The sequence below is a fragment of the Barbatula barbatula genome (assembly GCF_947034865.1).
Source record: "Barbatula barbatula genome assembly, chromosome: 25".
NCBI lineage: Eukaryota > Metazoa > Chordata > Actinopteri > Cypriniformes > Nemacheilidae > Barbatula > Barbatula barbatula.
The window spans coordinates 4484371-4509484 of NC_136788.1; the positions used below are offsets into that span (position 1 = coordinate 4484371).

At 37.6% G+C, this 25114-nt stretch overlaps 3 protein-coding genes across 3 annotated transcripts; 2 read left to right on the forward strand and 1 right to left on the reverse strand.

Annotated features, from left to right (window-relative positions):
* Positions 1-149: 149 nt before the first annotated feature.
* On the reverse strand, positions 150-4054 carry LOC306890866 (fibulin-7; the record flags this gene model as incomplete). Its single annotated transcript, XM_079450883.1, has 7 exons — positions 150-510; positions 595-730; positions 926-1063; positions 2550-2729; positions 2922-3089; positions 3166-3337; positions 3992-4054. 7 exons carry the CDS (start codon positions 4052-4054, stop codon positions 150-152), a joined length of 1218 nt encoding a protein of 405 aa, XP_079307009.1.
* Positions 4055-6891: 2837 nt separating this feature from the next.
* Positions 6892-19373, forward strand: LOC306890940 (uncharacterized protein). The gene is made up of 7 exons (XM_079450959.1): positions 6892-6982; positions 8182-8257; positions 16011-16168; positions 17520-17633; positions 17952-18091; positions 18508-18550; positions 18650-19373. The coding sequence occupies exons 1-6, from the start codon at positions 6946-6948 to the stop codon at positions 18541-18543; spliced, it is 561 nt and encodes a 186-aa protein (XP_079307085.1). The 5' UTR covers positions 6892-6945; the 3' UTR covers positions 18544-18550; positions 18650-19373.
* Positions 19374-19448: 75 nt separating this feature from the next.
* On the forward strand, positions 19449-21108 carry urahb (urate (5-hydroxyiso-) hydrolase b). Its single transcript, XM_079450960.1, has 4 exons — positions 19449-19708; positions 20509-20647; positions 20757-20892; positions 20965-21108. Exons 2-4 carry the CDS (start codon positions 20511-20513, stop codon positions 21052-21054), a joined length of 363 nt encoding a protein of 120 aa, XP_079307086.1. The 5' UTR covers positions 19449-19708; positions 20509-20510; the 3' UTR covers positions 21055-21108.
* The last annotated feature ends 4006 nt before the right edge of the window (positions 21109-25114 follow it).

Consider the following 25114-nt stretch of genomic DNA (forward strand, 5'->3'; position numbering starts at 1 on the left):
TCAGCTTGCAACAAAAACCTCTTTTGTCCTGTTAAACTGGCACCTCAGAATGAGTATAATAGCTCCCCTATCTCACCCCCGCAGGCCCGGCCGCCAATATCTCGCCGGTAAATTATTTCACACTATTGTCCGTCCACCGTCTCTGCCTATTAAAAGTTATACGGGGACACAAAGAGAGTAACCTTTGTCACGTAGCGGCCGAGCAGCACCTTCTTTTCCAGCTCGCTCATTTCTATATCGGCCTGAAGCGTGGCAGGGCCCTGGACGGAGTTGACCAGCACCAGCTGTCCCGTCTGCCTGCCCGAGCGCTGGATGGTAAAGTACTGGACTCCTCGGTTCCCCATCAAACCGAACCGCAGGGTGTCACCCAGGAACCGTGCCGCCGACAGCCGAAAGAGGACTTTGGGGGTTGACATGTTAGACACCACGGACATGAAATGGAAGTTAACAGAGAGCGGTGCTTGGAGACACGCTTCGTCCTCTTGAAGGCACGGGTGACGGTCACAGCGTCTGCGAATGGGAAACCCCAAAGAAACTCCAAACTTAATCATCTAGATTCGGTTGAATTTGAGTTGGTGTTAGTGTCAGACTCACAGAGCCGAGGTTTTGATGTATGTGGCGTTGCGGAAGCGAGGGCACCCCACCTCCACACAGCGATGACCTCCGTGTGTGTTCACACACACCTGCTCACGGCTGCAGTTATGAGCTCCTCGCATGCACTCGTCGATGTCTGAGGAACACGCGAAGAACACGTTAAGGCTTTGAGTACACACAGATGCTGTCTTGGAGATGGGAAAGTATTTCAAGCAAAACGATGATACAATATCTTCTTAAGATAAGCCAGCGTGCAAAGCTTTATTTCTATTGACTGGGCAATACAGACGCGTATGACTGAGAAATGATGAAGGTTTGACACTATACAGACCATGGCAGCTCCTGCTATCTCGAGCAAGGCTGTAGCCTGATGGACACTGACAGAAGAAGCTGCCGGCTGTATTCACACAGGTGTGCAAACACAGACGACCAGGTTGAGTTCGACGGTACAGCTCACATTCGTCAATGTCTGAAACACAAAATCACACATGAGAACAACACTGAAGAACTAATGCGCCATTCACATGTGAAAATAGTTGACACATAAACTCATCAATCATGTTAAACTTGTTGTTCTGGTCTTGTTTTAAAAGATAGTGATGTGTGAAACGTATACAATATATGCGATCATTTACCAATGGCGTATATGGGTGGCAATGAAATAGCCTATAATAATTGAATTAAGACCACTGATATTGACATATTTTTATAACGCTTTGACATCTGAAAAGTAATCACAAATAGCTAAGCCAGGTTTTATCTTTTACTTTTTTGTCAGCCAAACCCCTTTCAATATTTAAACAGTATATGCATGTTTTTTTTTATCAGTGGTATTTTACATACCACACGTATGTCTTTAAGACAGATCTGGATAACATCTGCTGTGTAAAAGCATCTGCTATACATCTTAGAGCAGTTTTACAAGTTAGACGTGTTAGATGTCTAAAATGAAAACGTCTCCGAGATGTCTTGCAGATGTAAATGCAGACGTCTGCCGGATGCATGTGTGCTTTCAGCGTATCATTTAAAATGTTGTCCTAACTGATTATAACAAACCCATTAACAACAAGCCATTTGTCCTGCCGTGTCACATTTAGTTTGTGATTGCAGTTTTTCTTTCTATTGATATTTAATAAATGTACATTTTCCCAACTATGTTATAGCATCATACGCTCAACCTTTCTGAACATTTTTTTCTGTTTTTGTTGCACATCAAGCAAGGTCCAATCCCATTTTACCCCCATTTTTCTCTTTTGGTTGGAGGGGTAGGGGCCATATAGCCCTTCAAACTAAGGTTTTTCGTGACCTCACATCAATCGAAGGGGTACGTCATTTTCGAGTATAATTTAAGCCTTTATTTTGGCTTTAAAAAGGGTTTAAACAACAAATAATCATCTTGTTTATGTTCAATTTAATGTTGTGTTTGGTTTATTGTTTTGAAACGGTTATAAAAAGTCTCAATTTTGCCAACGTAACTCATTACTGTTAATTACACGATAGAACATCTATAGAGTATCATATCTGCGAACAATTGAACTTTGGCATAAGCAGCCTATTACACGATATGGCAACAGCATGTTATTTCTACACAGATCGATGAGAACGAGTAGGAACAGTCAGTGTCTCCTAATTGTTCATTATGCTGTGTACCTTTTAAGTATTTGTAAACAAACACAATCCTGTCTTTCTAGAATTAGTTTTTTTAGGATTGTGGCAGCCTGTTCGGGTCATTGTGTTTAGCATGTGCTTTGTGTGACATGTCCTCTCCTGTCTAGTTCCTTGACCCCTCCCCCTTGTTTCTCAATGAATTATCCCATCGTTGTCCATGCCCTACACTTGACCTTGCAATCATCCCTTGTTTGCTGGCTTGTTGGGTCTTCCCAAATAAAGAGTATATAAAATTTGTCCCCGAGCGTCTCAATCGTGTGTTGAGCAGCTATACAGGTGTGTGTTACCTGTGCACAGTTTGGTGTCATGGCTGGAGATGCTGTAGCCATGTTCACAGGTACAGTGAGCAGAGCCCAGAAACTCAATGCAGCGGGACGGTCGTGTGGTGCTGGGAGACTGAGAGGAAAACGAGGAAGAGGATGTTGATGTAGCAACAGATGCGTTGTTGTTTTCAGTGCCATCTCTAACTATTAAGAGAAAAAAAACAATATCACACAAATCATTATGTTAGCATGGATTTGATCTTGTCAATCTCCCATTCACTGAGAAACTGCGTAGCACTGTTCTGTACATCTTTTCACGCAATGTACTTTAATAATGCATCTTGTCATGGACAGTTAATTGTGTCTGTAAGTGATTCGACTAAATTAGATTCATACACTTGCAGGACGGTTGCGTTCCACTCCACGTCTGGGTGTCCAGGCACCGTCTGGTTTCCAACCCCATCAGCTGAAACCCAGGGCTGCACAGGAAGTGGATCTCATGGCCCACTTTAAACACCCGCCCCAGGATCCGCCCATTAGCCAACGGCTCTGGAGAAGGGCAGCCTTATATCGAGAAAAACAATGTGAAGATGTAAGAATAACTGTGGTAATAGAAATGAATGCTACTGCCTGTACTAACCTGTGCTTTTCTTGCCTGTGTTGAGTTTGCTGTGTTTAACTGTGTTGTTCTGTAACAGACTGAGTTTCTTGCGGACGCTCCGTAAACTCTGCTGAAATGACGTCTCGTGAGCGGACAGAAGCTTTTGGACTTGACGGAGAGTGTTTTGGAGTTCCTGTCCACACCAACAGTCCTGTGCAACATATAGCTTAAATACAAACTCTTATACACTCTTGTATAAAACCTTATTCCTTCATATGGTGCAATGTTAGATGATTCAGAAACATAACTAACCTTTATATATACATACCTTTACTTAAATTGTTACGTAAATCAAAACTTATAATTAAATCAAATTTATAATTGAAATTACTTTTTTTGTTTTGTGTTTTGTAAACTCTTATAATGAAGTCTGCTGCTCAAAGACAAACACTGCAGTGGTTTAACAGTGTGGAAATGTATATTTGCAGATTGAGCTGATATAAGAACCTGAACGAATAAATGTTTTTAAAGAAGTTACATGTTTTGAGTCCATTAAGTTGGTTGTTATTCGGTATTTCGGTTTTTTTCAATTGCATCTCATTGCTTAAATCATATATTGGTTTGCCATACCTTATATACTATTTAAACTTTAAAAGTATTCTGGTTTTATTGATTTTTCTTGGTAAGAATTCTGCAGTAAAGGTTGTGCATCCATCCAAAAGATAAATGTTAAATATGTATAAAGTTCTGAGATACATTTGTAAAATATGAATATGACAGATAAACATCATTTGAACTTATACAAAAAGGAAGAATTGGAAGAATCACAATGACCATATTTGTTTTAAGAAATAAAGTCACATACTTGCCCATGAGATGTGAAGAATTGACTTGTAAAAAGTATCATAAAAACAGCCACCATATTCATCCTTGGAAAAGCAAATGCGATTAAATTTTCTAAAAAAATCGAATATTTCTGTTTTGAGATTTCTGTTGCGGTCTATCGTCCACCTTGTCGATCTCATCTGAGTGCTGTTTGCTATCATTGCTAATGTCACTTTGGTCTTAAGTTTTTCTTCTTTTTTTAACCCGACCTCCTGAACGCATGAAGGCGAGAGCGCGCTCCACATCTGTGCGGGAGCGCGCGTCTTAGTGAGCAACAAGCCACATGTGTGGTAAGATGTTTGTCATGCATTTATTTCACTGTTTTTGATAATATTGTTATTAGTTTACGAGACCTAAAAACATGCAATCTTAGGAAGAAAATATGTTAACATGGTCATATATTTGATTTCGTTTATTATTAGAATATAACATTTGATCCCGCACACAGGTAGCCACTTATAAAAAGTGTGACATTTAGCAAAGCGTGACATATGTGTGCTAAAGCAAGCACACCACAACCAGTAGCTGTATTAACACAGACAATTCTTTTGTTTCAATTTAAACTGAAGATGAATATTGAAACACTTTGGGGTCTTTAAACGATTCTTTTGTATCTCTAATTCTCAGGTGCATCTTGTTGTTCCCGTTCGTATAGCTGCCAAAATGTTTTATAATCTGCGACGAGGATGATCAACTCAATTGCAACAGAAATCGTTTATAACAGCTTTGTCGCGTTTTCTCACAGAATCTGCCTAGTCGACAGATTTTCATAAGAACGAGCTGTTCATTAATCATTTAATTTAACTGGACTATCCGCCGTGTATCTCAGAACAAACACGTCACAGACCCAAACCCATGACAGTTACACCATCAGCGGTTTTATGAGCGTGATCCAAATTCATTCTGTTGGTGCTTCTCTCCCTTCATGCGCGGCCGGAGCGCAAAGCTTAGTTTTCAGCTGTCATCTGTCAGTGATAGAAAAAAATAAAGGTAATAAATGTAAATTTCTCTGAGCAGTCAGTTAAAACAGGGACGGACATGTATTCAGTTCCCAACAAACACAGTTGTGTTGTGACCACGTTCATTTTTCCTCTGGCAACGTTGATCTCTGATGGCAACACTGTGACAACACAACGTAGAAATGTATGACGTAAGACGCTAGAAGGCTGTTGCAACGTTCTGCAACATTCAGAAGGCTAACCGTGAGATGACATTCAGACTTAGGGCTGTGCAGTTAATCGAACATTAATCGTAATCGTCCGTTTTGGGCTTCATCGACTACTAAAACAAAATAATCGAGGCAAACGATTATTGTGCCACATTCCATTTTGCAAGGATCCTCTCTTTTCTCGTAGTATAAATCCACAGATCACACTATAGTGCCTCAGCGGTGCTTTCTTTACATCTATTTTTCAGTTAAATTCAGAGTTTAAAAGACAAGTTTTTTCTTTTGTATGTTGTTTTAAAGGTTAATGATTAATCGTCTTGAATAATCGGGAACTTAATATTGGCCAAAATAAGCGCGATGATGATTTGTCTCAAAATCGAGCAGCCATATTCAGACTACATTCGTTTATCATTGATAGCAGGTAATATCTGTGCATTACCAATTTGATATAATTTGCTGTTTTATAACCACAACATGAATATAGATTTGTGAACATTTATAATGAATATGGTAATATATATATATGGTACTTAACGTTTACAGTAAAAACAGGCCTATATACTCAACACCAAACATGTGTAAACTGTAAAGAGTAACAATGCACCATTATTTAATTTAGCTTCATTACAAAAGCGTGCACAGTGATACAGGGTATTGTAAAATGAAATTGAACTTCCAAAAAACATAGCAGGTATATGGTTTAATTAATATGAATATACAAATGCATTCATAACAGCCTTCAGTTGACTGGACAGCTTAAAAGAATATGCGTCACATAAGTAAAGCATCATAGCGTTTTCCCGAGCATTTTTTGACTTTTATGTAGATAAAACCTTTATATTAACAGTAATATATTGACAGCATAAAATCGCGTTCAAAACAGTATAACACACGTTTAAAAACATTCAAATGAACAACAAAGTGTTTGTTCAGATACTTAACTTTATATAACAGTTATTTAAAACATATAGCGTCGGGCATGATTCACGACAGATAAATAATTAAGGCCTACAGAGGCATAAATGTAAAAAACACTTTAAATACAATATATTTTCATAATGTGATTCCTCTTCAAGTGCCGGGATGTCGCGTTGCCGTGGTTACTCTTAACCGCCACCAGTGCTGTATATACATTAAAAATAATACAAATATAATAAAATTCAACCTAAAAAGGTCCTTCGTTTTTTTGCACTTTACTCTCGTTTAATTTGTTGAGTAACGTTAGTAATGAGTCTTAAAACGACATATCCTGTCAGAGGAACTTTAATTCCAGTCAGGACAGAAGCCTTTCAAAAAAGTGTTCTGTCAGACGACATTATGTCAAAATATAAGTTCAAAACAGCTTAAATATGTTTTCCACTCGTTTTAAACGACAATTATGAAATGAAAACATATATATAAAACTTTTATTGGTAATGAAAATATGTGCCGGGGTCATTTTATTACCAAAATAGTACGAATACAGAACGTAACTGGACCGTCTTTGGTTATCTTGTTACGTCAGGTGTTCGTGCAGGCAACGTCATGAATTGGTAATTTAATTCTATGAAATCTCGCACCTAGGACGTCCCAGCTGCGTTGCTGGTACGACATGAAAAATGGATCATTCCAGTTACTTTTGTAACCCCCCAACGTGTGAATGGTACAACCCCAGAGTAGCGCATGAAGCCTATGAGCTCTCTCCATCTCTCTCTCTCTCTCTCTCTCTCTCTCTCTCTGAAAAGGGGATGATGAGCTGAACAGACTCGGATGCTGAGAAGACTGGAATGACCCTATTCAGAGGTAAACATCACAGCATTCAATGTAAGTGCAAGTGTTTCTGTGAGAGAAAGTAGGATAGAGTGCAATGAATATATACTGTTTGTTAAATAGTGAAATGTATTGTGGTTAATAATGCATGTATTGTTAAGACTTTAGCGCTTTATGTGTTAATATTTAACTTTACTGGTTGCATCCGTCAACATATTATTTAGTATGAAATATGTTGGGGTACATCTCACAAAAACTGTGAAGTAATTTCATGGTCATATTTGATTCCAATATCAAAATATTTTGCTTGAAAATTAAGCTTGTTACAGGACTGTAATGGCTTTTGCATTGTTGACTGTAAAGATTTATTTTAACGATTTATACTTGCTAATGTAATGTTTAAATTAAATTAATTAAATTGTATAAATTTGGTTATTAAATGTGTTTAACTGTCATGAAAAGTCACAGAATCCTAACAGTATTAAAATTCCTTATGCCAAATATATTTTTTGTTCGTTTTGGGGTTAACTAGGACAAATAAATAAACATTACCTTCTGATCTTCATCTGCCTGAATCAACCTTTAACTTTTTAAGGCATTTCTGAAGGTCAAAGGAGGCAAGTGTAGCTACTTTATGCAACAACTGCACCGTTTTAGTTTATTAGACAGTGTGTGGCGGTGATTTTCTGCAGTTTTTTATGTAAATGGTTTAAAGTTAACAGTGGGCTATTCAAAGTGTCGCTGTTGTTGATAAACCCTGAACTTTATAAACGTATGATGCAGACATGCCGCTCAGATAGAAACACACACACGCACGTACGCGAGCACACACACGCTGCAGGTATTTTATTGTAGTCATTACATGTTAAATGGCCTATATCACTAGGACAATGATGCTTTCTTAGTGAAAGTGCACTGAATAGTGTTCACCCTGTGACAGAGATATAAATCTTTAAAACACAGGTGATTAACCCAAACCAAGCAACAGATGTTGGCTAATAATAGCATTTCTTTACGTACTGACAGTGATATAAGGATCCTCCCTCTTTAAAAATACACACAATTTCCACTGCATCTTAAAACAGATTATGATATTTTCTCCTTGCTACCGCCCTGATATATCAGGTTTATTTTGCATCTTAATGTTGAAATGAAGATATTCAGTAAGCATGTGATGCTCTGCATGTCCCCGTGACATTTGTTGGATTATTTAGATCTTCATTGCTTGTATACATGCTGTCTATTTCGTTCAGACGAGAGCATGACGGGGGTGTTGAGAGCCAGCAACCAGAAACCCGGTGTGAAGCGTTCTCGCGGTGAGCCTTACAGGTACGTCCACACACACTTGACGGGGTTCACAAAGTTGAGTTTGTGCTTAAAGTAAACTATTGTAGGAATCGCTGGGAAGCAATTGAAGGTCAGTATTTAAAGGTCATTCGTCAGTTTCTTCTTTATGTTTCACATACCGACACGACAGTCTTGGACTTCATCATTTCGCGTATTGTTGTAGACATTTGTTCAATAACAAAATTTCGGCTGCGTGGTCATGTGATCTCATCTTCCGACATTGAAACAATCCACTCCAATAAAATAAAGCAGCTTTTATTAGCCTACGGATATGATATTCAATGCAACAAACTGTCAGAAAGTTCTTCCGTTATATCAACCAGGAGGCTTGTAGCCACAACTTTCTTTTGCATCAGATGGTTTGTGGACAGTCAGTCATGTTCACAACCATCACACACTGTTTCCACATTTCTGTTTCCGGAAACATGATAACATCTAAAGATTTACAGAGTCTTCAGGAACCTGAGCTGTGTTCTAGTGGCTCGCAGATGTTGTCCTGCGTTTTCTCAAGATGGACATGATTTTTTCCTCCCTACAGTGTATTCAAACAGTGCACCGTGTGTGTGATCATTAGTTTGTTTTACAGTGACAGGCAGAAGTGGGCAGACTGAGGCATTGTGGGATCTGTTGTAATGATCTGCCCCGAGCAACTTCATGAACTTTGTTTGAGACAATGAGCCCAGAGCTGTCATCCAGAGCCCATCATTTATGGTGTTTGCAACATATCGCTATTATTATTGCTCATACGGCTCAGATGTGTTTAGGGTCACTTGACTGAAAGGTTTTTCTTGACCTTACAAACCTTTCATATGGGTTTGAAATGATCACAGCATTTTCCTTTTTGGTGAACTATCCTTTAAGAAGTTTATCAACTGACATGAGCACACTCACAAACTGAATATGATCAATTTATTTATTTTGTTATGTGCGATTTGTTTATTATTCTTAAATGTGTAAATAACTTTAAGGAAGTGACCCTAAACTTTTGAACGGTAGTGTATGTAGGATTACAAAACTTTACATTTTGAAGGTTGTGCATAACACGCTGGCGTGTACAACCAAGCAACCACCAATAACACCCTAGCAACCAGCCACAATGCCCTGGCAACGACACACACATACGTTAATAGCTTGAAAGTTTAAATTCTTTCATCATTTACTCACTTCTTTCTTCTGCAGAACAGAAAAGAAGATATTTTGAAGAATGTTGTTAACCAAACCCATTGACCTCCACAGAGACACTTCTCAAAATATCCTCTTTTGTGTTCTACAGAAGAAAGAGTCATATACAGGTTTTGAGCGGCAGGGTGAATAAATGATTTAAAAAATCGTATCGTTCGGGTCTCCGTGGTCCTCGATTTGAATGAAGCAGAATATCATAGAAATCAGGGGAAAGCTGTCAGGCCATCTGTAAGCTCATGCAGCAGTGCTCTGTGTGATAAGTGATAATTTAGGATGATGAAGACTGTTTATAAAAACAGAACTCTGGCTGTTTATTGAGGTTAAGATTACACAGACGCTCAATTGAATGTCACGTATCTACCAGTTTCCCATAATGGACAAATTTAAAAGGTACAAGATTTCGTCTAATATTATTCATTGAATGCATCTTGCTTTTCTAACTCTCTTCTTTCTTCTTTTCACTTTTGTTCCACTCCTTCCCGCATCAATACTGCTGTTTCACAGTTCATTTAACCTCATTTACTTTCCTAAGCATCCAAGCAGCTCTTAAGCACTCACACACACAACAGGAATTGACTTCAGTTATTTGCATAATGTTATAAGGGGCGGCTTTGGCTTCGATCACTCATGTGTGTGAGAATCGACTGGCGTCTCTCATGGCTCCCGGCTCTGTGTGACTGACACAGCTGTTGTGCTTATTTGCCTCTTGTTAAGTGTTTTCACACATCAGGAACTTTCTTCTCTATTTCAATCTCATCAGAGGATCTGACGTCTCATTGGTTATCGCCTGCGGTCAGATTCAGAAGAGGGTTGTTGTTACCGCAGCATTGAGCGCTGAGATTCTGCGACTCCTGCATTTAAAACACCTCCCGTGAGGCCATGCGTGCCTGCTGTAAAGTGAAACAAGCTGATGCGTGTGTCTATATAAACTGAAGACAGTCTTTTCTGTTCATCGTCTTTTCAAAGTTATATTTTTATATAGTTTATTTTACATAGCATTTACCCCAGGCACGTTTTTGTATGATTTGCCTTTGCGCCAATGTTTTTAGCATTAGGGGTGGAGTAAAGGGGGGGGGGGGGATGCTTCAGTATTGCTTTTTCTAATATCGTATGTTTTTTTGTATGATTCACATCGTACGAATTCATATGAATTGGCCACTTTAAAAAACTGTTACGGATTCCCGTGAGATCAGGTCGAATTACATTTTTGACAAAACATTTTAATTGGCTCCACCCACACGGAGATCTTGTGTGATTGAAGTTCTGTGCATCATGAATATTAATAATCACACATGGACAAGGAGAAATTGAATATAGAATCAGAAATTATATGAGAAAGTTCAACAAGAAAAGTCATCATTAAAAGCGTACAGTGCAGTTTCACTTACAGTATATCACATAAATATATAATCTCAAAGTTTTTTTTCACACAGATCTCTTAGAAAAGTAATATCAGCCCTCTTCGCAACAAGCCGTAAAAGTGTTACATTAATATGCCAGAGGAGAACTGGTTCTCCCGGTTGAGTCTGGTCTCTCCCTCCACATTTATTGTGGAGTTTTGATACCTTGCCACGGTCGCCACTGGGAGACTGCTGACATTGCGTCTTGGGGTTTATACTCCATAAACATAAATATTTAAACTTTTACTAGTGCGTTTAACTTAAACTTTATCATATACATTTTGTTTAGCATGTTATGGTATCATTGCAAATTGTTCTGGTATATTGTAATTTTAAATTTCCAGTGCTGATATTAGTTAAAATAATATACTTCAATTAAATAATATATATCAATTGAACAATTCACAGTTTATAACAATCCAAAACAGATTTTTGGTCATGCCCACTTACATGCCATACGCTCTTAAGTAGCTACTATAGAAATTTTTGAGGCAACTTATCCACGGCCCGTACTGGGTCAGGCCTGGTGGTTGGGGACCGCTGCAATGTTCTAACTATTGCATTTGTTTCATTAATATACATTGCATAGAGAATAAAACTGCAATATACCATGAATTCATATACAACACTATATCTTTATTTTATTTATCTGTGTATTACTATTATTTTATAGTAGTATACCTTTTATCATAATGTATTGCAACAATGGAAAATGTGAGAAGCAGTATATATATATATCAAATTGAATTGAAAATATTTGAGAAATTACCCATACATTATAAAATGTACTCCTATATAGTATAAGAAATAGTAGTAGTGACATTTGCCTTAGCAAGAGCGGTTCATACATTAGGACTGAAACACATGATCAGGTTTTCAGTTCACAGTGAGTTAGCAGAATGACACTATCGTACAAATCTTTTATCCTGCGGCATTCGAGCTGTGATGTGACCCGGTCTGATCTCTTTGCAGTCTAATGTATCTTCCTTAAGTCCTGTGAGGCAATATAAATCACTCGTCCTATCTGTAGATCAGAGAATCTATCTGGAGTGTGTTGAATCTGGGAAAAACTGTCAGGGCCATAAAATACTTGCACAACACCAATATACCATTTGAACAGCGACATCAGAGATAAGAAAAGCGATCACTATCTAAGGAGCAATAAAAAAAATGTGTCAGCTGGATCACTTGTTTATTCTTATTTAGTCTTGAACACAAGTGATGTTGTGACAGAACAGAAAGGCTGTGTACTGTAATGCATATTTTATGGATGCTTATTGAAAACAACTTCATCTTTTGTCAAAACAAAATGTGTCTTTTATCCCCAAAAGCAAAGCGCAGGGATGTTTAAGGGTGCTGCCTAATTTTCCATCAGTGTTATTTGTAAAAAGTTATGATTTATGCTCCCTCAGGTCACACCGTGAGGCTTGCTCCCGCATGATATGAAGGCAGCGTTATTACTTTCAACAATTCAATTCATGTGCACTCAGCATTACACTTCAGCTCTGGGGAGTTGTCATAATTTTCTTGTTAATCTAAAATGGACCTGTTTTGATTTTTAACTGTGCTGAAACAGCCAAAGATTTTCCCTCCGGGCCATTAACCTCCATCCCGCTTCCGTGATCCCAATTCATTTCTTCAAGCCCCTTTTCCCCGGTCTGAACGCTCGATCTGAATCAATCAATCTGAGTTCCCTTAAGCAAAGAAGCAATCGTGTCAGACACGTGAAGGACAGACGCTCGACTCGCTCGACACAAAACCTTGTTCGATTTACCCCACATTCCCGATAGCCAATCATCTCCGTTCAATAAATTGGCCCCGGGGCAGCATTTCACACCCGATGTGTCCGGCGGCAATTTACGCAGCGAATTTAGTAAACAACAAACAGATGTGCTAATGATGCGGCACACATTTTCGCTGGCTAAAAGCATACATCACAACGTTATGTGCCAATTCAATATTCTTTATTAAGCTGAAACCTCATAAAATGTGACATCAATGCCCAATGAGGTCTCTGTCGCCCCTGCTGTCTCCTCATTTATTCAACTTCCAGCCAATCCATCCCTCTATTAAAATGAAGTTTGATGTGTGTCCAGATGTACATCAGCAGCCTCTGATAAAACTGCATACAGTGATGCGTTTGATTCGGATACGTCTGGTGCTTCTCTCTGTGAGTCGCCAGACAGCAACTGAACTGTAGATAATGAAGCTTGTCTGAAAGATCAGCTTGTCACTTTAGAAGGAAATCTCATTAGTTTTAAGAGACCCCTCTGTGTGTCGTGTGATCCAATTTCCTTAGCGCAGAGAGAGAGAGAGGGAAGAACAGCAGGATGGCGTATTAGATTTGGTGGTGTTCGATTGGAGCCGTGGCGGAGCAGTTAACTTGTGTCACGCTGCGATGCTTGATTCCAGCTTGTTATGCGTTTCATTCTCATGCTCTCTTTTTGCTCTGTCATTTTTAATGATAATACTGTGAAACCATGTGATTTTCAAAACAGTCTGCATTCTAACATCGATCACACGGAACATGGACAAGTGATGTCACAATGAGTGCGATAACTTGTACAGTTTTATTCCCTTTAAGCTAAGTAAGCTGGTAACGTTTAAGGTCATGTTAATGTCTAAAACTGTTAACCAAGTAAAAAAACTGAAGTACAGTACTTAAGTATTTTTTGGGAGTATCTATACTTTACTTGAGTCTTTATATTTATGCAGACTATTACTTTTACTGCACTACATTTCCTGAAAAAAAAGTATACTTTTACTCTGATACATTTCCCCTGAGCATCTTGGTTACAACAAAATAAAAGCATAGAAACAGAACTGAAAAAGACAAGTCGGCGATCCGGTCACCATGACAATGTTGAAGCAATCATTGGTTTAAGCTCATTGTGCAAGCGCGAAAAGGTGCTCTCTGGGGTTCATTTCAACACAAGGTTTTAATGTGCTGCCACTTTTAAAGATAACAGCGTTCTTTTCAGTTTCAATGAATTATCAAATGACTGGGTTGTTACTGTGAGGGAAACGCAAGGAAAGAAGTAAGGGCCAGACAGATTTGTTCTGATTTTGTTCCAAGTTGTTCTTTTAGAGTGATAATATTGGGGGGAACAATCCTTTTATACAGTTATTAGTTTTAGAGTAAAGTTATAACTATGTGGTTTGTGAACTTATACGGAAGAAAATAAATATTGCAGGTTTTGGAACAACTTGAGAGGGATAAAATGATGTTTTTCATTTGTTAAATCCACATAATATGATGTTAATCCAGATTTAATTTGTGTAATTTGTATAGTATGTTTGTTTTATACGTGAAACACGTTGGACAGCATGTACGTGAACAAAAAGAATGACCTTAAAAAATGACAAGATTTCTACCCACAATCCCGATATCGCGTTGCTTGCAAATACCGTCCTTAACCGGCTGTATATGTGAGCACATCTGATTGTGTAATACAGTAGGTGAATGTCACAAAAGCAATGTAAAATAAAAGTCTGTTCTCACTTCTCAACCTATTAAGTTGGAGAAACTGCTAAATAAAGTGAGAAACCTGATGAAAATGCCATGTAAATATGATATTTTTAGGCACCGTATAAACAGGTGTCTATAATAAGATGATTTTTAAAAGGTATTTTGTACAAAATGTTTCATTTTCGGTCAAAAGTCACGAAGCATCAGTTTCATGAATGCCAGCCACTCTCAACTCACATGCACTACTATGTGCACTCGATGCATTCGCCAGATTTAAATTAATGCATTTGCCGGATGCTTTCATTCAAAGCAACTTTCAGTGCATTCAAGCGATACCTTTTTATGTGTTTTCCTGGAGCTTGAAGCCATGAGATGCTAACGCAATGCAAAACCAACTGAGATACAGAAACACACAACGTGCATTCAGTGCGTTTTCTTCTTTCTTGGTCTCTATCTTAACTCCTTTTTCTTAATTGCATGCTCCATCACGCTTCTGACACCAGCAGCAGATTTCTTCAGTCTCTTGATATCTCTCTCCGGTCACAAACTGCAGCGCACCGCCCCAGGGCATGACAGGAAAATAATCTTATTTCATAGACACCCCTGCTAATCTTTAAATAAATGCTTTCCAATTTTTGAAAGAGCTCTATGTTGCCAGGTTTTGTCGGATGCGTTCGCAGTATGGCAAGGATGTGACAGAAGGAATAGAGATGGAGACGTAGAGTGATCAATAAAGTGCCACTGAGCTATCGCATGTATCACGCCGAGGCTGCGGCTGGAATACATAATGAGCTGTGATGTTCTTCTTCAGCCGTGGAACACGAACTGACAATAACAACCAACCAAGAATCGAGTTTAATGCAGAAAGACTTTCAACCTTTTTACTGAGAAGAGCGTAATAGAATGATACATCTCTGCGTTCAGTTTTCAGCAAATAAAATATTATATATTTTTTGTTCTGAAGAAGAAAGTCTTACAGGTTTGGAATGACTTTGGTTTGAGGATGAGTAAACGATGAAAACGAAATAATATATTTATGATATTGAACTATACCTTTGAAAGGACTTGTTTGGTAGCCACTCTGAATGAGCTTTTCTATTTATAATTTTATACTTGCTAAATAAATTGTATAGCATCACTTAGACTTTGCATTTCCACATTTATAAATATAAAGTTTTATACATAATCATGCAAATATCAAAGAAATGCATTATGGATGCCTAAGATATGAAACAGAAACCATATCAACGCATATCAATCGTATAGCGTTAGTTCTGAAGGTCACGTGAGTCAAGCTGGCATCCGTTTACCCTCATCCACCTATAGAAACATGACGCTTCACACCTTTCATTTTAAATTCATCAGCAGCTCACAAGCAGATTTACCCTCCTCCATCCCCAACTCCACTTCAAATTTACATTCAGTCTCAATTACATTGAATTATGTGTTACACTTTAATGTCATGACATCTGTTCTGTCTGGGGGGAATCGCTGCTTTCCCTGCTTGCATTCATGCTGGCTGCATATATGGACAGGCAGTTTGGGCCAGAACAGAACTTTAACACCTATCTAAACTGTATGCCAATTGTTCATTTTTGACAATAGTGGTCCTCACAGAATTAAGTTTTAACATTTGAAGATACTGTAATATAATGAAGCTTCATAAACTGATTTTCAATTACAGGGTTTTCGATTACCAGCACGTGCCAATCTCTGTGAGAAGCATCCCATGTGACTTCATACCCTTTCAACAGCCGTGTTCAACTCCACCTTCTACAGCCATACGGAGAAGCAGAGATAAACCTCAGAGCAGACGCAAGTCCAGAAACAGAGCAGCTCAACGTAAGAATCACATCTCTATGATCTGCTGTTCTTTCGCTCAGGAGACAAGATGTTGCAATTTGATATGACAGTATTTTTGATTATGAATTACTGATATCATGTTAATACTTCACATATTAACACTAAACTATTTACACAACCCAGCATCAGTATCTGGTTGACACTACTACTAATACAGTGGTGTTTGATTTATACTGTAGGTCTTTGTTATGATGTAGGATGGTGCGTTTTGGTGTGTGTCGCATATGTAACCGTGTTATTTGTGAGCGTGTATATCCACGTGCACACATGCACCTCTGCTGTCAAACTCCAGATGGTTTCTTCATTAAAATCCTCCATCCCCTATGGGACTACTCCCTTCATAATCAACCCTAGCCTATCACCGAAAGCAATTATACCAAATTAATAGTGCATAACCAATAAGAAGTGTTTATAGTGCTTTATTACAAGCCCTAATAGTTTTTACTACCAGCCGATCACAGTACAATGAGTTTGCCTTTGTAGCTAGGAGGTCAAAGCGCTTTTTAATGGCTGGCACTGAGCTGAAATGGTTATTTTTATCCAGCTGGGATTGGAGGGGTGTTCGAGTGGTATTATCACATTGGGATAAGAGAGGTTGAATTAAAGTTGCCATCATTAGAGGGATTACATTAGCAGAGTTGCTGATAGGCAAGAATTAGGCACTTAATGATGTCTGTTTATCACTTGAAGGCACGGCTACTTTTTGCTTTTAAAAGTGTTTGATTTACTTGAATGTGGGTAGTAGATCATGCTGGGTTAATATAACCCGATGGCTACATTGTAAAAGATTTACAGAATTTTTCAGGTGGTTTTTATAGATTGTCCACGTACAATGTCAAAACATTTTAATTTTGTGGATTTTTACTGTTTATTTTTCACAGATTTTTGCTCCAAAAACAGAAAATTACAGAAAAACGACGGCAAATAAAAAAAAGGAAAAAGTGTAATTTTACAAGAAAACAACTGTCATATTATGGTTTATTCAATTTCAGTTTTTTTCAACAACATTTCTTTTTTTACAGTGTATTCTTTAAATACGGTCAAAAACTATAAAATTACAGAAAAAGACAACTATTTTACAAGACTAATCGGGGAAACAATTGAATATATATACTATAATTTTACAGGGGAAAACTATTTTAAGGTATGTTTCAGTTTTCAGTAGAAAATGTCATCTTTTTTCACAGTGTAGGTTCATCTCTTTTTTACCTAAATACAACGTTGAATTTGATATAGAATACACAATACAAGGATTTCTAGTTTCAATCACTTCTGTCGATGCTGAATATAAAAGTTATTGCTTGGTATGACTCTTTCTTGTCTTCTGCAGTGAGAATGGAGGAGCTGCTGTGTATTAAGCAAGAACTGACAGTGATTAAATCACAGATAGATGGGTTACTGGACAACCTGGAGAGGATGGACCCACAAAGCCAAGAGTCATCAGGTAAAAACCCCAGAGCCTTTGACTTTAAGGGCTCTTCTGCTGCATAGTAAGCGACTGTAAATGGCCAATTTAATTCAGACAAAAGGCTTGCGCTGGGGGTTGTGGGATTGAATCGGAACGAGCAGTGAGATCATCACAATGTTTAAACAGAAAATCAATAGAGGTGAAACACTGGATGCTAACCAACCTTTTCTCTTTCTCACAAAATGTTTGATAATCTATCAGATTTTGGATTAAAGCTAAATTAATAAATAAATGTAAGTGTAGTTTTTTTTGTCTTTCATCGATTGCTGCCTGTGTGTGTGTGTTGAATCTCAGGGCGAGGTGTGGCGTACTCTCCGCTCCACGGTTCTGTGAGCAGTATGGACGGGTCATCCGGTGACACACCTCCTCTGAAGACAGACGAAGACACACAGAGTCGACAGACAGCAGACAGCAGTGATGAAGACAGACAGCATGTAAATGCACACACACACACACAATATCTGATGCGCTGTGAGACACAGTGTGATTAATGATGTCTTTATGAGCTGTAATTAAATCAGTTGTACTAGAAAATCTATCTGCCCTTACAGATATTTACTGGTATTGTGAACTACAACAGTAAATAAATAAATTGTTAAATCAATCAAAAACACTGTTTAAAGGACATCCCATGTTAATGATTGATTTTAGTCCCATAATGCAACTGTTGTTAAATACAATGTGGGCCAGTACCTCCTGCTATCCCTTGGAAACTGACGGACAGAAAAAAGTAGTACAGTACAGTCTATAATTTGGAGCATAAAATAACGCTTTGAATGTGAATTTTAAGGGAATGTCTAAAAAAGCACTTGAATGTTTAACACGTGTTTGACATTTGTCTGTTTGCTAGGTTAATGGCTATGAATCGCATTTACTCTACATGTGAAGACCAGGTAGCTTAAGTGTGCAAACAATGTGTTGTTCTAAATAAATAACACCTAATAGGACGCAGCTCTCTCCAATCCTAAATATGTTGTTGCTGTTTCTGGCAGATTGTTAACTCACAAACAAGATGTTTCAAGAAATACTACAGCAAAGCGAGAGATGGAAGACAGGAAATACAGGAGGAGACGAAGCATTTCCACATCATCCATCACCTGCTGGAATCAAACTCAACATGAACGCAGAGCTGAAAGATTTCTGTGTATGAATGTGAGTTCAGCTGTTAAATGCTGGACGGATTTTATACGAATCTTTTGATCATTGAATTGAGCTTGAAGTGTTTGAATCCGGTTCTCCGGCAGATCAAAAGTGAATAATGATATTGCAGGTCATTTCAAAACATTAAATTTTTTCATCATGTCAATGAATATACTAGATCAAGATGATATAAAAGGTGCTGATACACAGCCATATGCCATGTGATATCCCACAAAAACACACATTATAGTTTAGACAAATGTCTAAAATAGGTCTTGAAGACCACCCAATATTTCAAAAATAGTATTTGATCATGTTCATTTGTATTAAAATATATAAATATGCTGTGTTTTTTACTTGTTGGTTTATTTTGCTATTTATGTATATACTTCTGAAAGAAAATGTCACAGTGTAACATAAAATTGTCGAATTGATTTGTTTGTTTCTTATTTATTTATTTACGTTTTCTTGTAATATCATGGAATGCCCCATTGATTTGCTTGCATCATTTTGTTGCGTTGCAAAATAAAGATATTGTGCAGTTGTTGATTCCAAATAAAATGTTTTGAATAGAGTAAACCCTGCTGCCGCATTGCTTGTGGTCTTCACTTATTAAACCACTAAACCAAACAAGACCACAGCTCAAAGTCCATCTCTAACAGTTCTTGAACAGGATCTTTAAACGTCGAGGTATGATTTTACAGTCAGATGAATCGTTCTTACAGGAGCCTACTTCATACATTGAGCACACGTGTTGATACAAGACGATATTTGCTCAAAGATTTACCCTGTATGTTTACACTGCTTTGTTTTGGTTTGTTGATTAACTCATTGATTCACAAACACAGTGAGTAAAGATCAGCCGTATTTATATGGCTGGACATGATCAGATGATACAGACTACATAACAGGTAAGAGCTCATATATCCACTTACAAAGTAAAATAACAACATTGTAGTATATCTACAGCTGCAGATCTTTGACTATTTATGTCTTTTAATGAGTTTACACGCCTCCAGCTGTTATGACTTTCCCAGCTCAAGTGTGTTACACGTGCACTCAGCAAATTCCAAAAGATCCGTTTTTCTGAATTGAATATTTATAGGAATGTGTTTAGACAAAATGATCACTTTTGTTTCATTCTGTGAACTACTAACAACATTTCTCCCTAAATTTCAAATACAAACATTGTTTCTATTTACATTTATTTGCAGAAAATGAGCACCGGAGAAACTGGTCAAAACAGAAATTTAGCTGTATTTCTTTGAAATGAAAACAAGTTCATTTTTAAGCAATTCACCAGAAATATTTGTATTTAGGAAAGGTTCAAATCACAGTTTTCATGTGTCTTGTTATGCTGTCACCTGTGTCTACATCGGACGGCACAGGCGCGACGAGACACGACAAAATACATTAGAAATGCATTAGAATTTAATTTTTTTCCACACTGGATGCGGCAATGCGACAAGCCCAATAAGAGCAAGCCGGTTGTCATGTCGCGTCCAGTGTAGACACGGTGTTAGTATTTTGCGTTGCTATTGGATGTCCCTCCTGAGGCTTGTGGTTTTGTTGAAATTCAAAAGACACTGGACTGGATGGCCACAATATACATCTAAATCTTTTTCTCCGCTTGTTTATGTAGGCCTATTTTTCCATTTGACCACGAGTTGAATTTTTGGTTTTTCATATAGGTTTACTCTTAAATTTACAGCTATGAGTCCATTGAATACCAGCAGTCCGCTCACGACTCATGTATTAAACACTGGGGATGGGCTCCCTGCTGTCCGAATGCCCCTCAGTCTACACCGCCTGGACCCTCACATGACCCTCTGGAACCTCATCACTGTTGGGTGCGTTTAACAATTATTTTCATAAATCCATCATGCACATCAACACCTGCTGTATGCAGTTGCTATAATAACAGGATATTTTAACATCAAATGCTGTCGATTATTTCAGCACCACAAATGAAGATGGACGCTGTCTCGGATTAATAACCAGTGAGGCCTTCACTCCAGGAACCTACAAGCTGCGGTTTGAGACGGGCCAGTACTGGGAGAGTTTGGGACAATGCGGTTTTTACCCATATGTTGAGGTTTGTAGTGTACGACTCGTAGTGTATTTGTGGCGTAGTGGGATTATAAACGTTTGTTTCTTTTTCATTTAGATAGTCTTCACTATCACTGATGCTGAGCAGAGGTTTCATCTGCCACTGCTGCTCAGCAGATACTCATACAGTACCTACAGAGGGAGCTAGAGAACACAACATAACTCCATGCCTTCAATAAACAGAGTACACTTTCACTGAGACCTCAAAAACTCATTTGTTTTTAACTTTCTAATGGATGTCAAAATTTCCTCAAACAGTTTGCTGCCTATTTGTTTAAAGCTGCTGCTGTTTTTTTATTAGCCATTGCGGAACATTTGAAGGAATTTTGTATTATTGTCTCTCAAATACACATTTTTTATTGAGACTTAACAACCGTGCAAGTAATAAAACAAAATTATTTGGATTAATAAAATTGACGCAGAATGTAGCCTACACTACATTTGTTGTTAAAACACTGGAATAAATCATGGTTGACTGTTCTGTTAACTCAAAATATATAATAAAATAAATACATATAAAATTAAGTTTTCTTGATACTACACACACATTAGAACAAAATACAACAACAGAAGATTGAAAATAAATCAAAATGATATCATCCTGAAACAGGAAGTACTTCTTGATCATGTTTATCATAAATAATATAGGCCTAAGGTTTGTCATTGCAACTGGAGCTTTTGTTGCTTGGCTAAAAACTTAAACGTTCATTTTGAATTTACGGAATGAATAAAAAACATTAAAAGATGGGGAAACTCATGGACACGTTTTGATTGGCAAACATTAATGAAACATGTCCATGGTGTGATAACACCGTGGGTCAATTGGGGTCAAATGTGTTTCATAAGAAAACAGCATACAATACAAATGAATACAAAAACACGTTTTCAATTCTTTGTTTTGAGTTGTGCAGATGGTCCGTTGAATCAGTGTTACACTGCACGTTACACAGCGAGCGCGTCAGTATGAACGAACACACATTGCGCACAGAATGACTCATTTGAACCGATTCGTTTGAACTGTTGAAACTTCAAGTGAATCATTTAAAGCTCAAAGAACGCAGGATGTGAACGAGCTTCGGTCATTTAGTAACACCGGTTGGTTTAGTTGGCTATTGTGGGCTAGTCTAGTGTTAGTTTAAAGGCTTTATTTGATTTAAAAATATATATGTTTGGTTAAATCAAAGTCATATTTTATGTTTACAATTGAATTATTGTAATTTTCATTTAACGTGCAATATGTTTTAGTAGGTAAAGTGGTTGGTTAAGCCACTTAAAGGTGTGTGCAAGATCGGGTTGACACCACCTCCGCCTCATTTTAAGTCAGGAAACCCCTGTTAGTCGTATTGTTAATATTAACTGAATAAGCCAAATGATTATTATACACGGTTACCAAAATTTACCAAGGTATCACCACAATAAACATGACACAACCATGATTTGGACAAACGTTTCCGGTGGTTTAATACGTAAGAAATAAATTCACATTTAAAACCAAAGCATCACTTAAGACAATCAGTAAAACAATTTTTATGTCAATAGAAAAATACTAAAACTATGTTCAGTAAAACTGAAACATCGTTGGGCAACACGTGAATCTCCGGCTGATTGATCGATGACGTCAACGGGCTGGGGCTGCACGTGCACGCAGGTGGACAGCGCATCTCTCATCAGTGACCGGAGGTAAGAATCTCGATTTTCCTCTTTCACATAAACGCGATATAAATATTACACCACACTCCCCAAACTAACACACAATAAACGACCCGTTATGAAGCGTAAATGTGATTTTGCTAAGTATTAATGTATTTACGTTTCTTCGAAACTTTGCAACTTAAGTTGACGGAGATTCAGAAAGAGAGAAAGAAAGAAGTACCCAAAATAATAGTCAAACGATCAGCATTATTGTGTCTTTGTATCACTTTTAAAAGCACGTTGTATCGTTATCTACGCTTGTAGCGCTATTTCTTCCACATCCGTGCGCATGTTTTCTGCGTAGATAGCGTTAATATACTATTTGAAACACGTACAAAATACACTTGTTATTTATTGCTTCTATTCTTCACCTCTTTTCTGAGTCGCTTTGGGTAAAAGCGTCTGCTAAATGACTCAATGCTCATGTAATGGAACAGGCTAACGCTTTTCACAAGAGCGGAAACTGCGTCACCGCATGGTAAGAGTGACTTCCGCTACAGATTTGAGGCGTTTGTTTCATTTAACGCTTATCTGTACTGTTTTAACGAAGCTTTTGATCGTCATATATGAAACATAATCGAGCTTTGCTTAGCCCTGTTAGATTTATTAAGTTTTTTATTAGTTTCACGCCTCCAGCTGTTCGGACTTCCCAGCTCACGTGCTTTTAGACGAGCACTCGGCAAAGTGATTCGGTGATTGTTATAACAAGCTTTAACTCATTGACATGAATGACTAATAATGTTAACTGGAAAAACCTGAAGTGTAGAAATGAACATTGTCTGCACAAATAAACGGAAGTATTACACTGGACTGCAACGAGTGTCATTGAATTAGACCACATACGGGTTTTACCGTATTTCCCTACAAAGATCTTAAAATTGCTTGCTATAACGTTTAATATATTTTTAAATAACTGGAGAATATTTTCTTTTTCTGAATGAGCATTATACATAATTAATATAATGTAAAGTAGGCCTACAGCTTTGGAAATTGCAGTTTATGTCAGAAGCATATGAATGTGATGAAATAGAGAGACCCTTCCAACACAAGTCCATGTTCATGGTTTTCAAAATGCATGGAAATTTATTTTCTAAAACGTTCTAACAATTTTTCAGGACTTTACACTCCGTGTAATAAAAAACATTTATTTCAGTGAAAAGTCCAAACATATCAATTTAAACATTTTGTTGAAATTTTAAACGAAAGAAATAAAGACTATAGCAATAACTGCAGCATTATTATTACTACCGTCTTATTCTATTTCTTCATCACACACAAAATCATTTATTTATGCAGTGTGATCATTTACCTAAACCACGAGGCCTCCAGCATTAACAGACCATTAGATAATATAGACAAACAAAACTTGAAAAGTCTACAAAAATATTTTTACCAGCATCATTACTGAAAATAACAGATTGATTTGTAATATACATTTTTAACAGATGCTGAAAGAATTATATACATATATCTCCTGCTGCGCTGTTCACAGCTTCAAACGGCACCTTGACGGCATCACTCACCTCTTCCATCGACTGCTCTTATCTGTCGCTAATAACGTTGTTTTTGGGACTTCATGAGAGGATTTTATTCATTGGTGGACATAAAATATATATATATAATTGTACGGTGAATAGGACAGCCTGCTTTATTAGCGGTTTTATTTTTGCTTTGCGTAATGTACAATGATCTCTGTCTCTCTAAAGTACCTGCTCTCGCATAGCACCCAATGCGTTCTCCGGTACTGAAATTAGACACCTATTGGTTTAATGTCAATCGATACTCTGTAGTACCAACATTATTCGGTCGGTGCCCTTAAAAGTACTGAATCCGGTAACCAACCCTATTTCCAATAAAATCCGAGAGGTTTCCAGCGGCCCATTTCTATAAGGAGGTTCAACCAACACAACCAAAGTTGAAATGTGAACTCTTGAGTTGATTTACATCAAGATGCAAAACTTTGTGTTTGTTGAGTTTGAGTTGTAAGAAATCATGGTGTATAGGACCCTTGTTAGGCTGTCAGACTGACATGAACTGAATGAATGCAGCCTCTTTACATACGTGATCCTCTATAAAAGCACACATGACACATTCGTCACTGAGATGGTCTCTGTGTGATCAAAATGGGTGCCATGAACAGAGGTGGGTGTAATTTACTTTATTACATTTACTTGAGTATATTTCGTTACACTGCGTGATGTTCCTTCATTTTAATGTGTATTTTAAAATGCACCGTTAATTTCAAGGTCGTCGTCTCTTTTTACTGGGACATTCCCGAGTGATTGATTCTTTTGAAGCATTAATTGAACAATGGACAAAACCGTCTGAATAGGTTCAAGAATCAGTTCAAACAATTGTATTATAAATAATGATAAATTATATTTTATATTCTATTATTGTAAATAAGTTGTGAAGGCTACATTGACTTGGGGACCAGATTAAATTTACAGATACACTTGTCTCTTCTGTGTTTGTCTATTCTTTAGTCTCTGGCATAATATTGGCATATATAAAAA

What these genes read in the sequence shown, in the direction of transcription:
- LOC306890940 (XM_079450959.1), top strand. Translation starts at nt 6,946, where the DNA reads ATGACCCTATTCAGAGGTAAACATCACAGCATTCAAT. An exon ending in TAAACATCACAGCATTCAAT is followed by an intron (nt 6,983 to 8,181) that starts GTAAGTGCAAGT and finishes TATTTCGTTCAG; the next exon opens with ACGAGAGCATGACGGGGGTG. An exon ending in ACAAAGCCAAGAGTCATCAG is followed by an intron (nt 17,634 to 17,951) that starts GTAAAAACCCCA and finishes GTTGAATCTCAG; the next exon opens with GGCGAGGTGTGGCGTACTCT.
- urahb (XM_079450960.1), top strand. Translation starts at nt 20,511, where the DNA reads ATGAGTCCATTGAATACCAGCAGTCCGCTCACGACTCATGTATTAAAC. An exon ending in TGGAACCTCATCACTGTTGG is followed by an intron (nt 20,648 to 20,756) that starts GTGCGTTTAACA and finishes CGATTATTTCAG; the next exon opens with CACCACAAATGAAGATGGAC. An exon ending in GTTTTTACCCATATGTTGAG is followed by an intron (nt 20,893 to 20,964) that starts GTTTGTAGTGTA and finishes TTTTTCATTTAG; the next exon opens with ATAGTCTTCACTATCACTGA.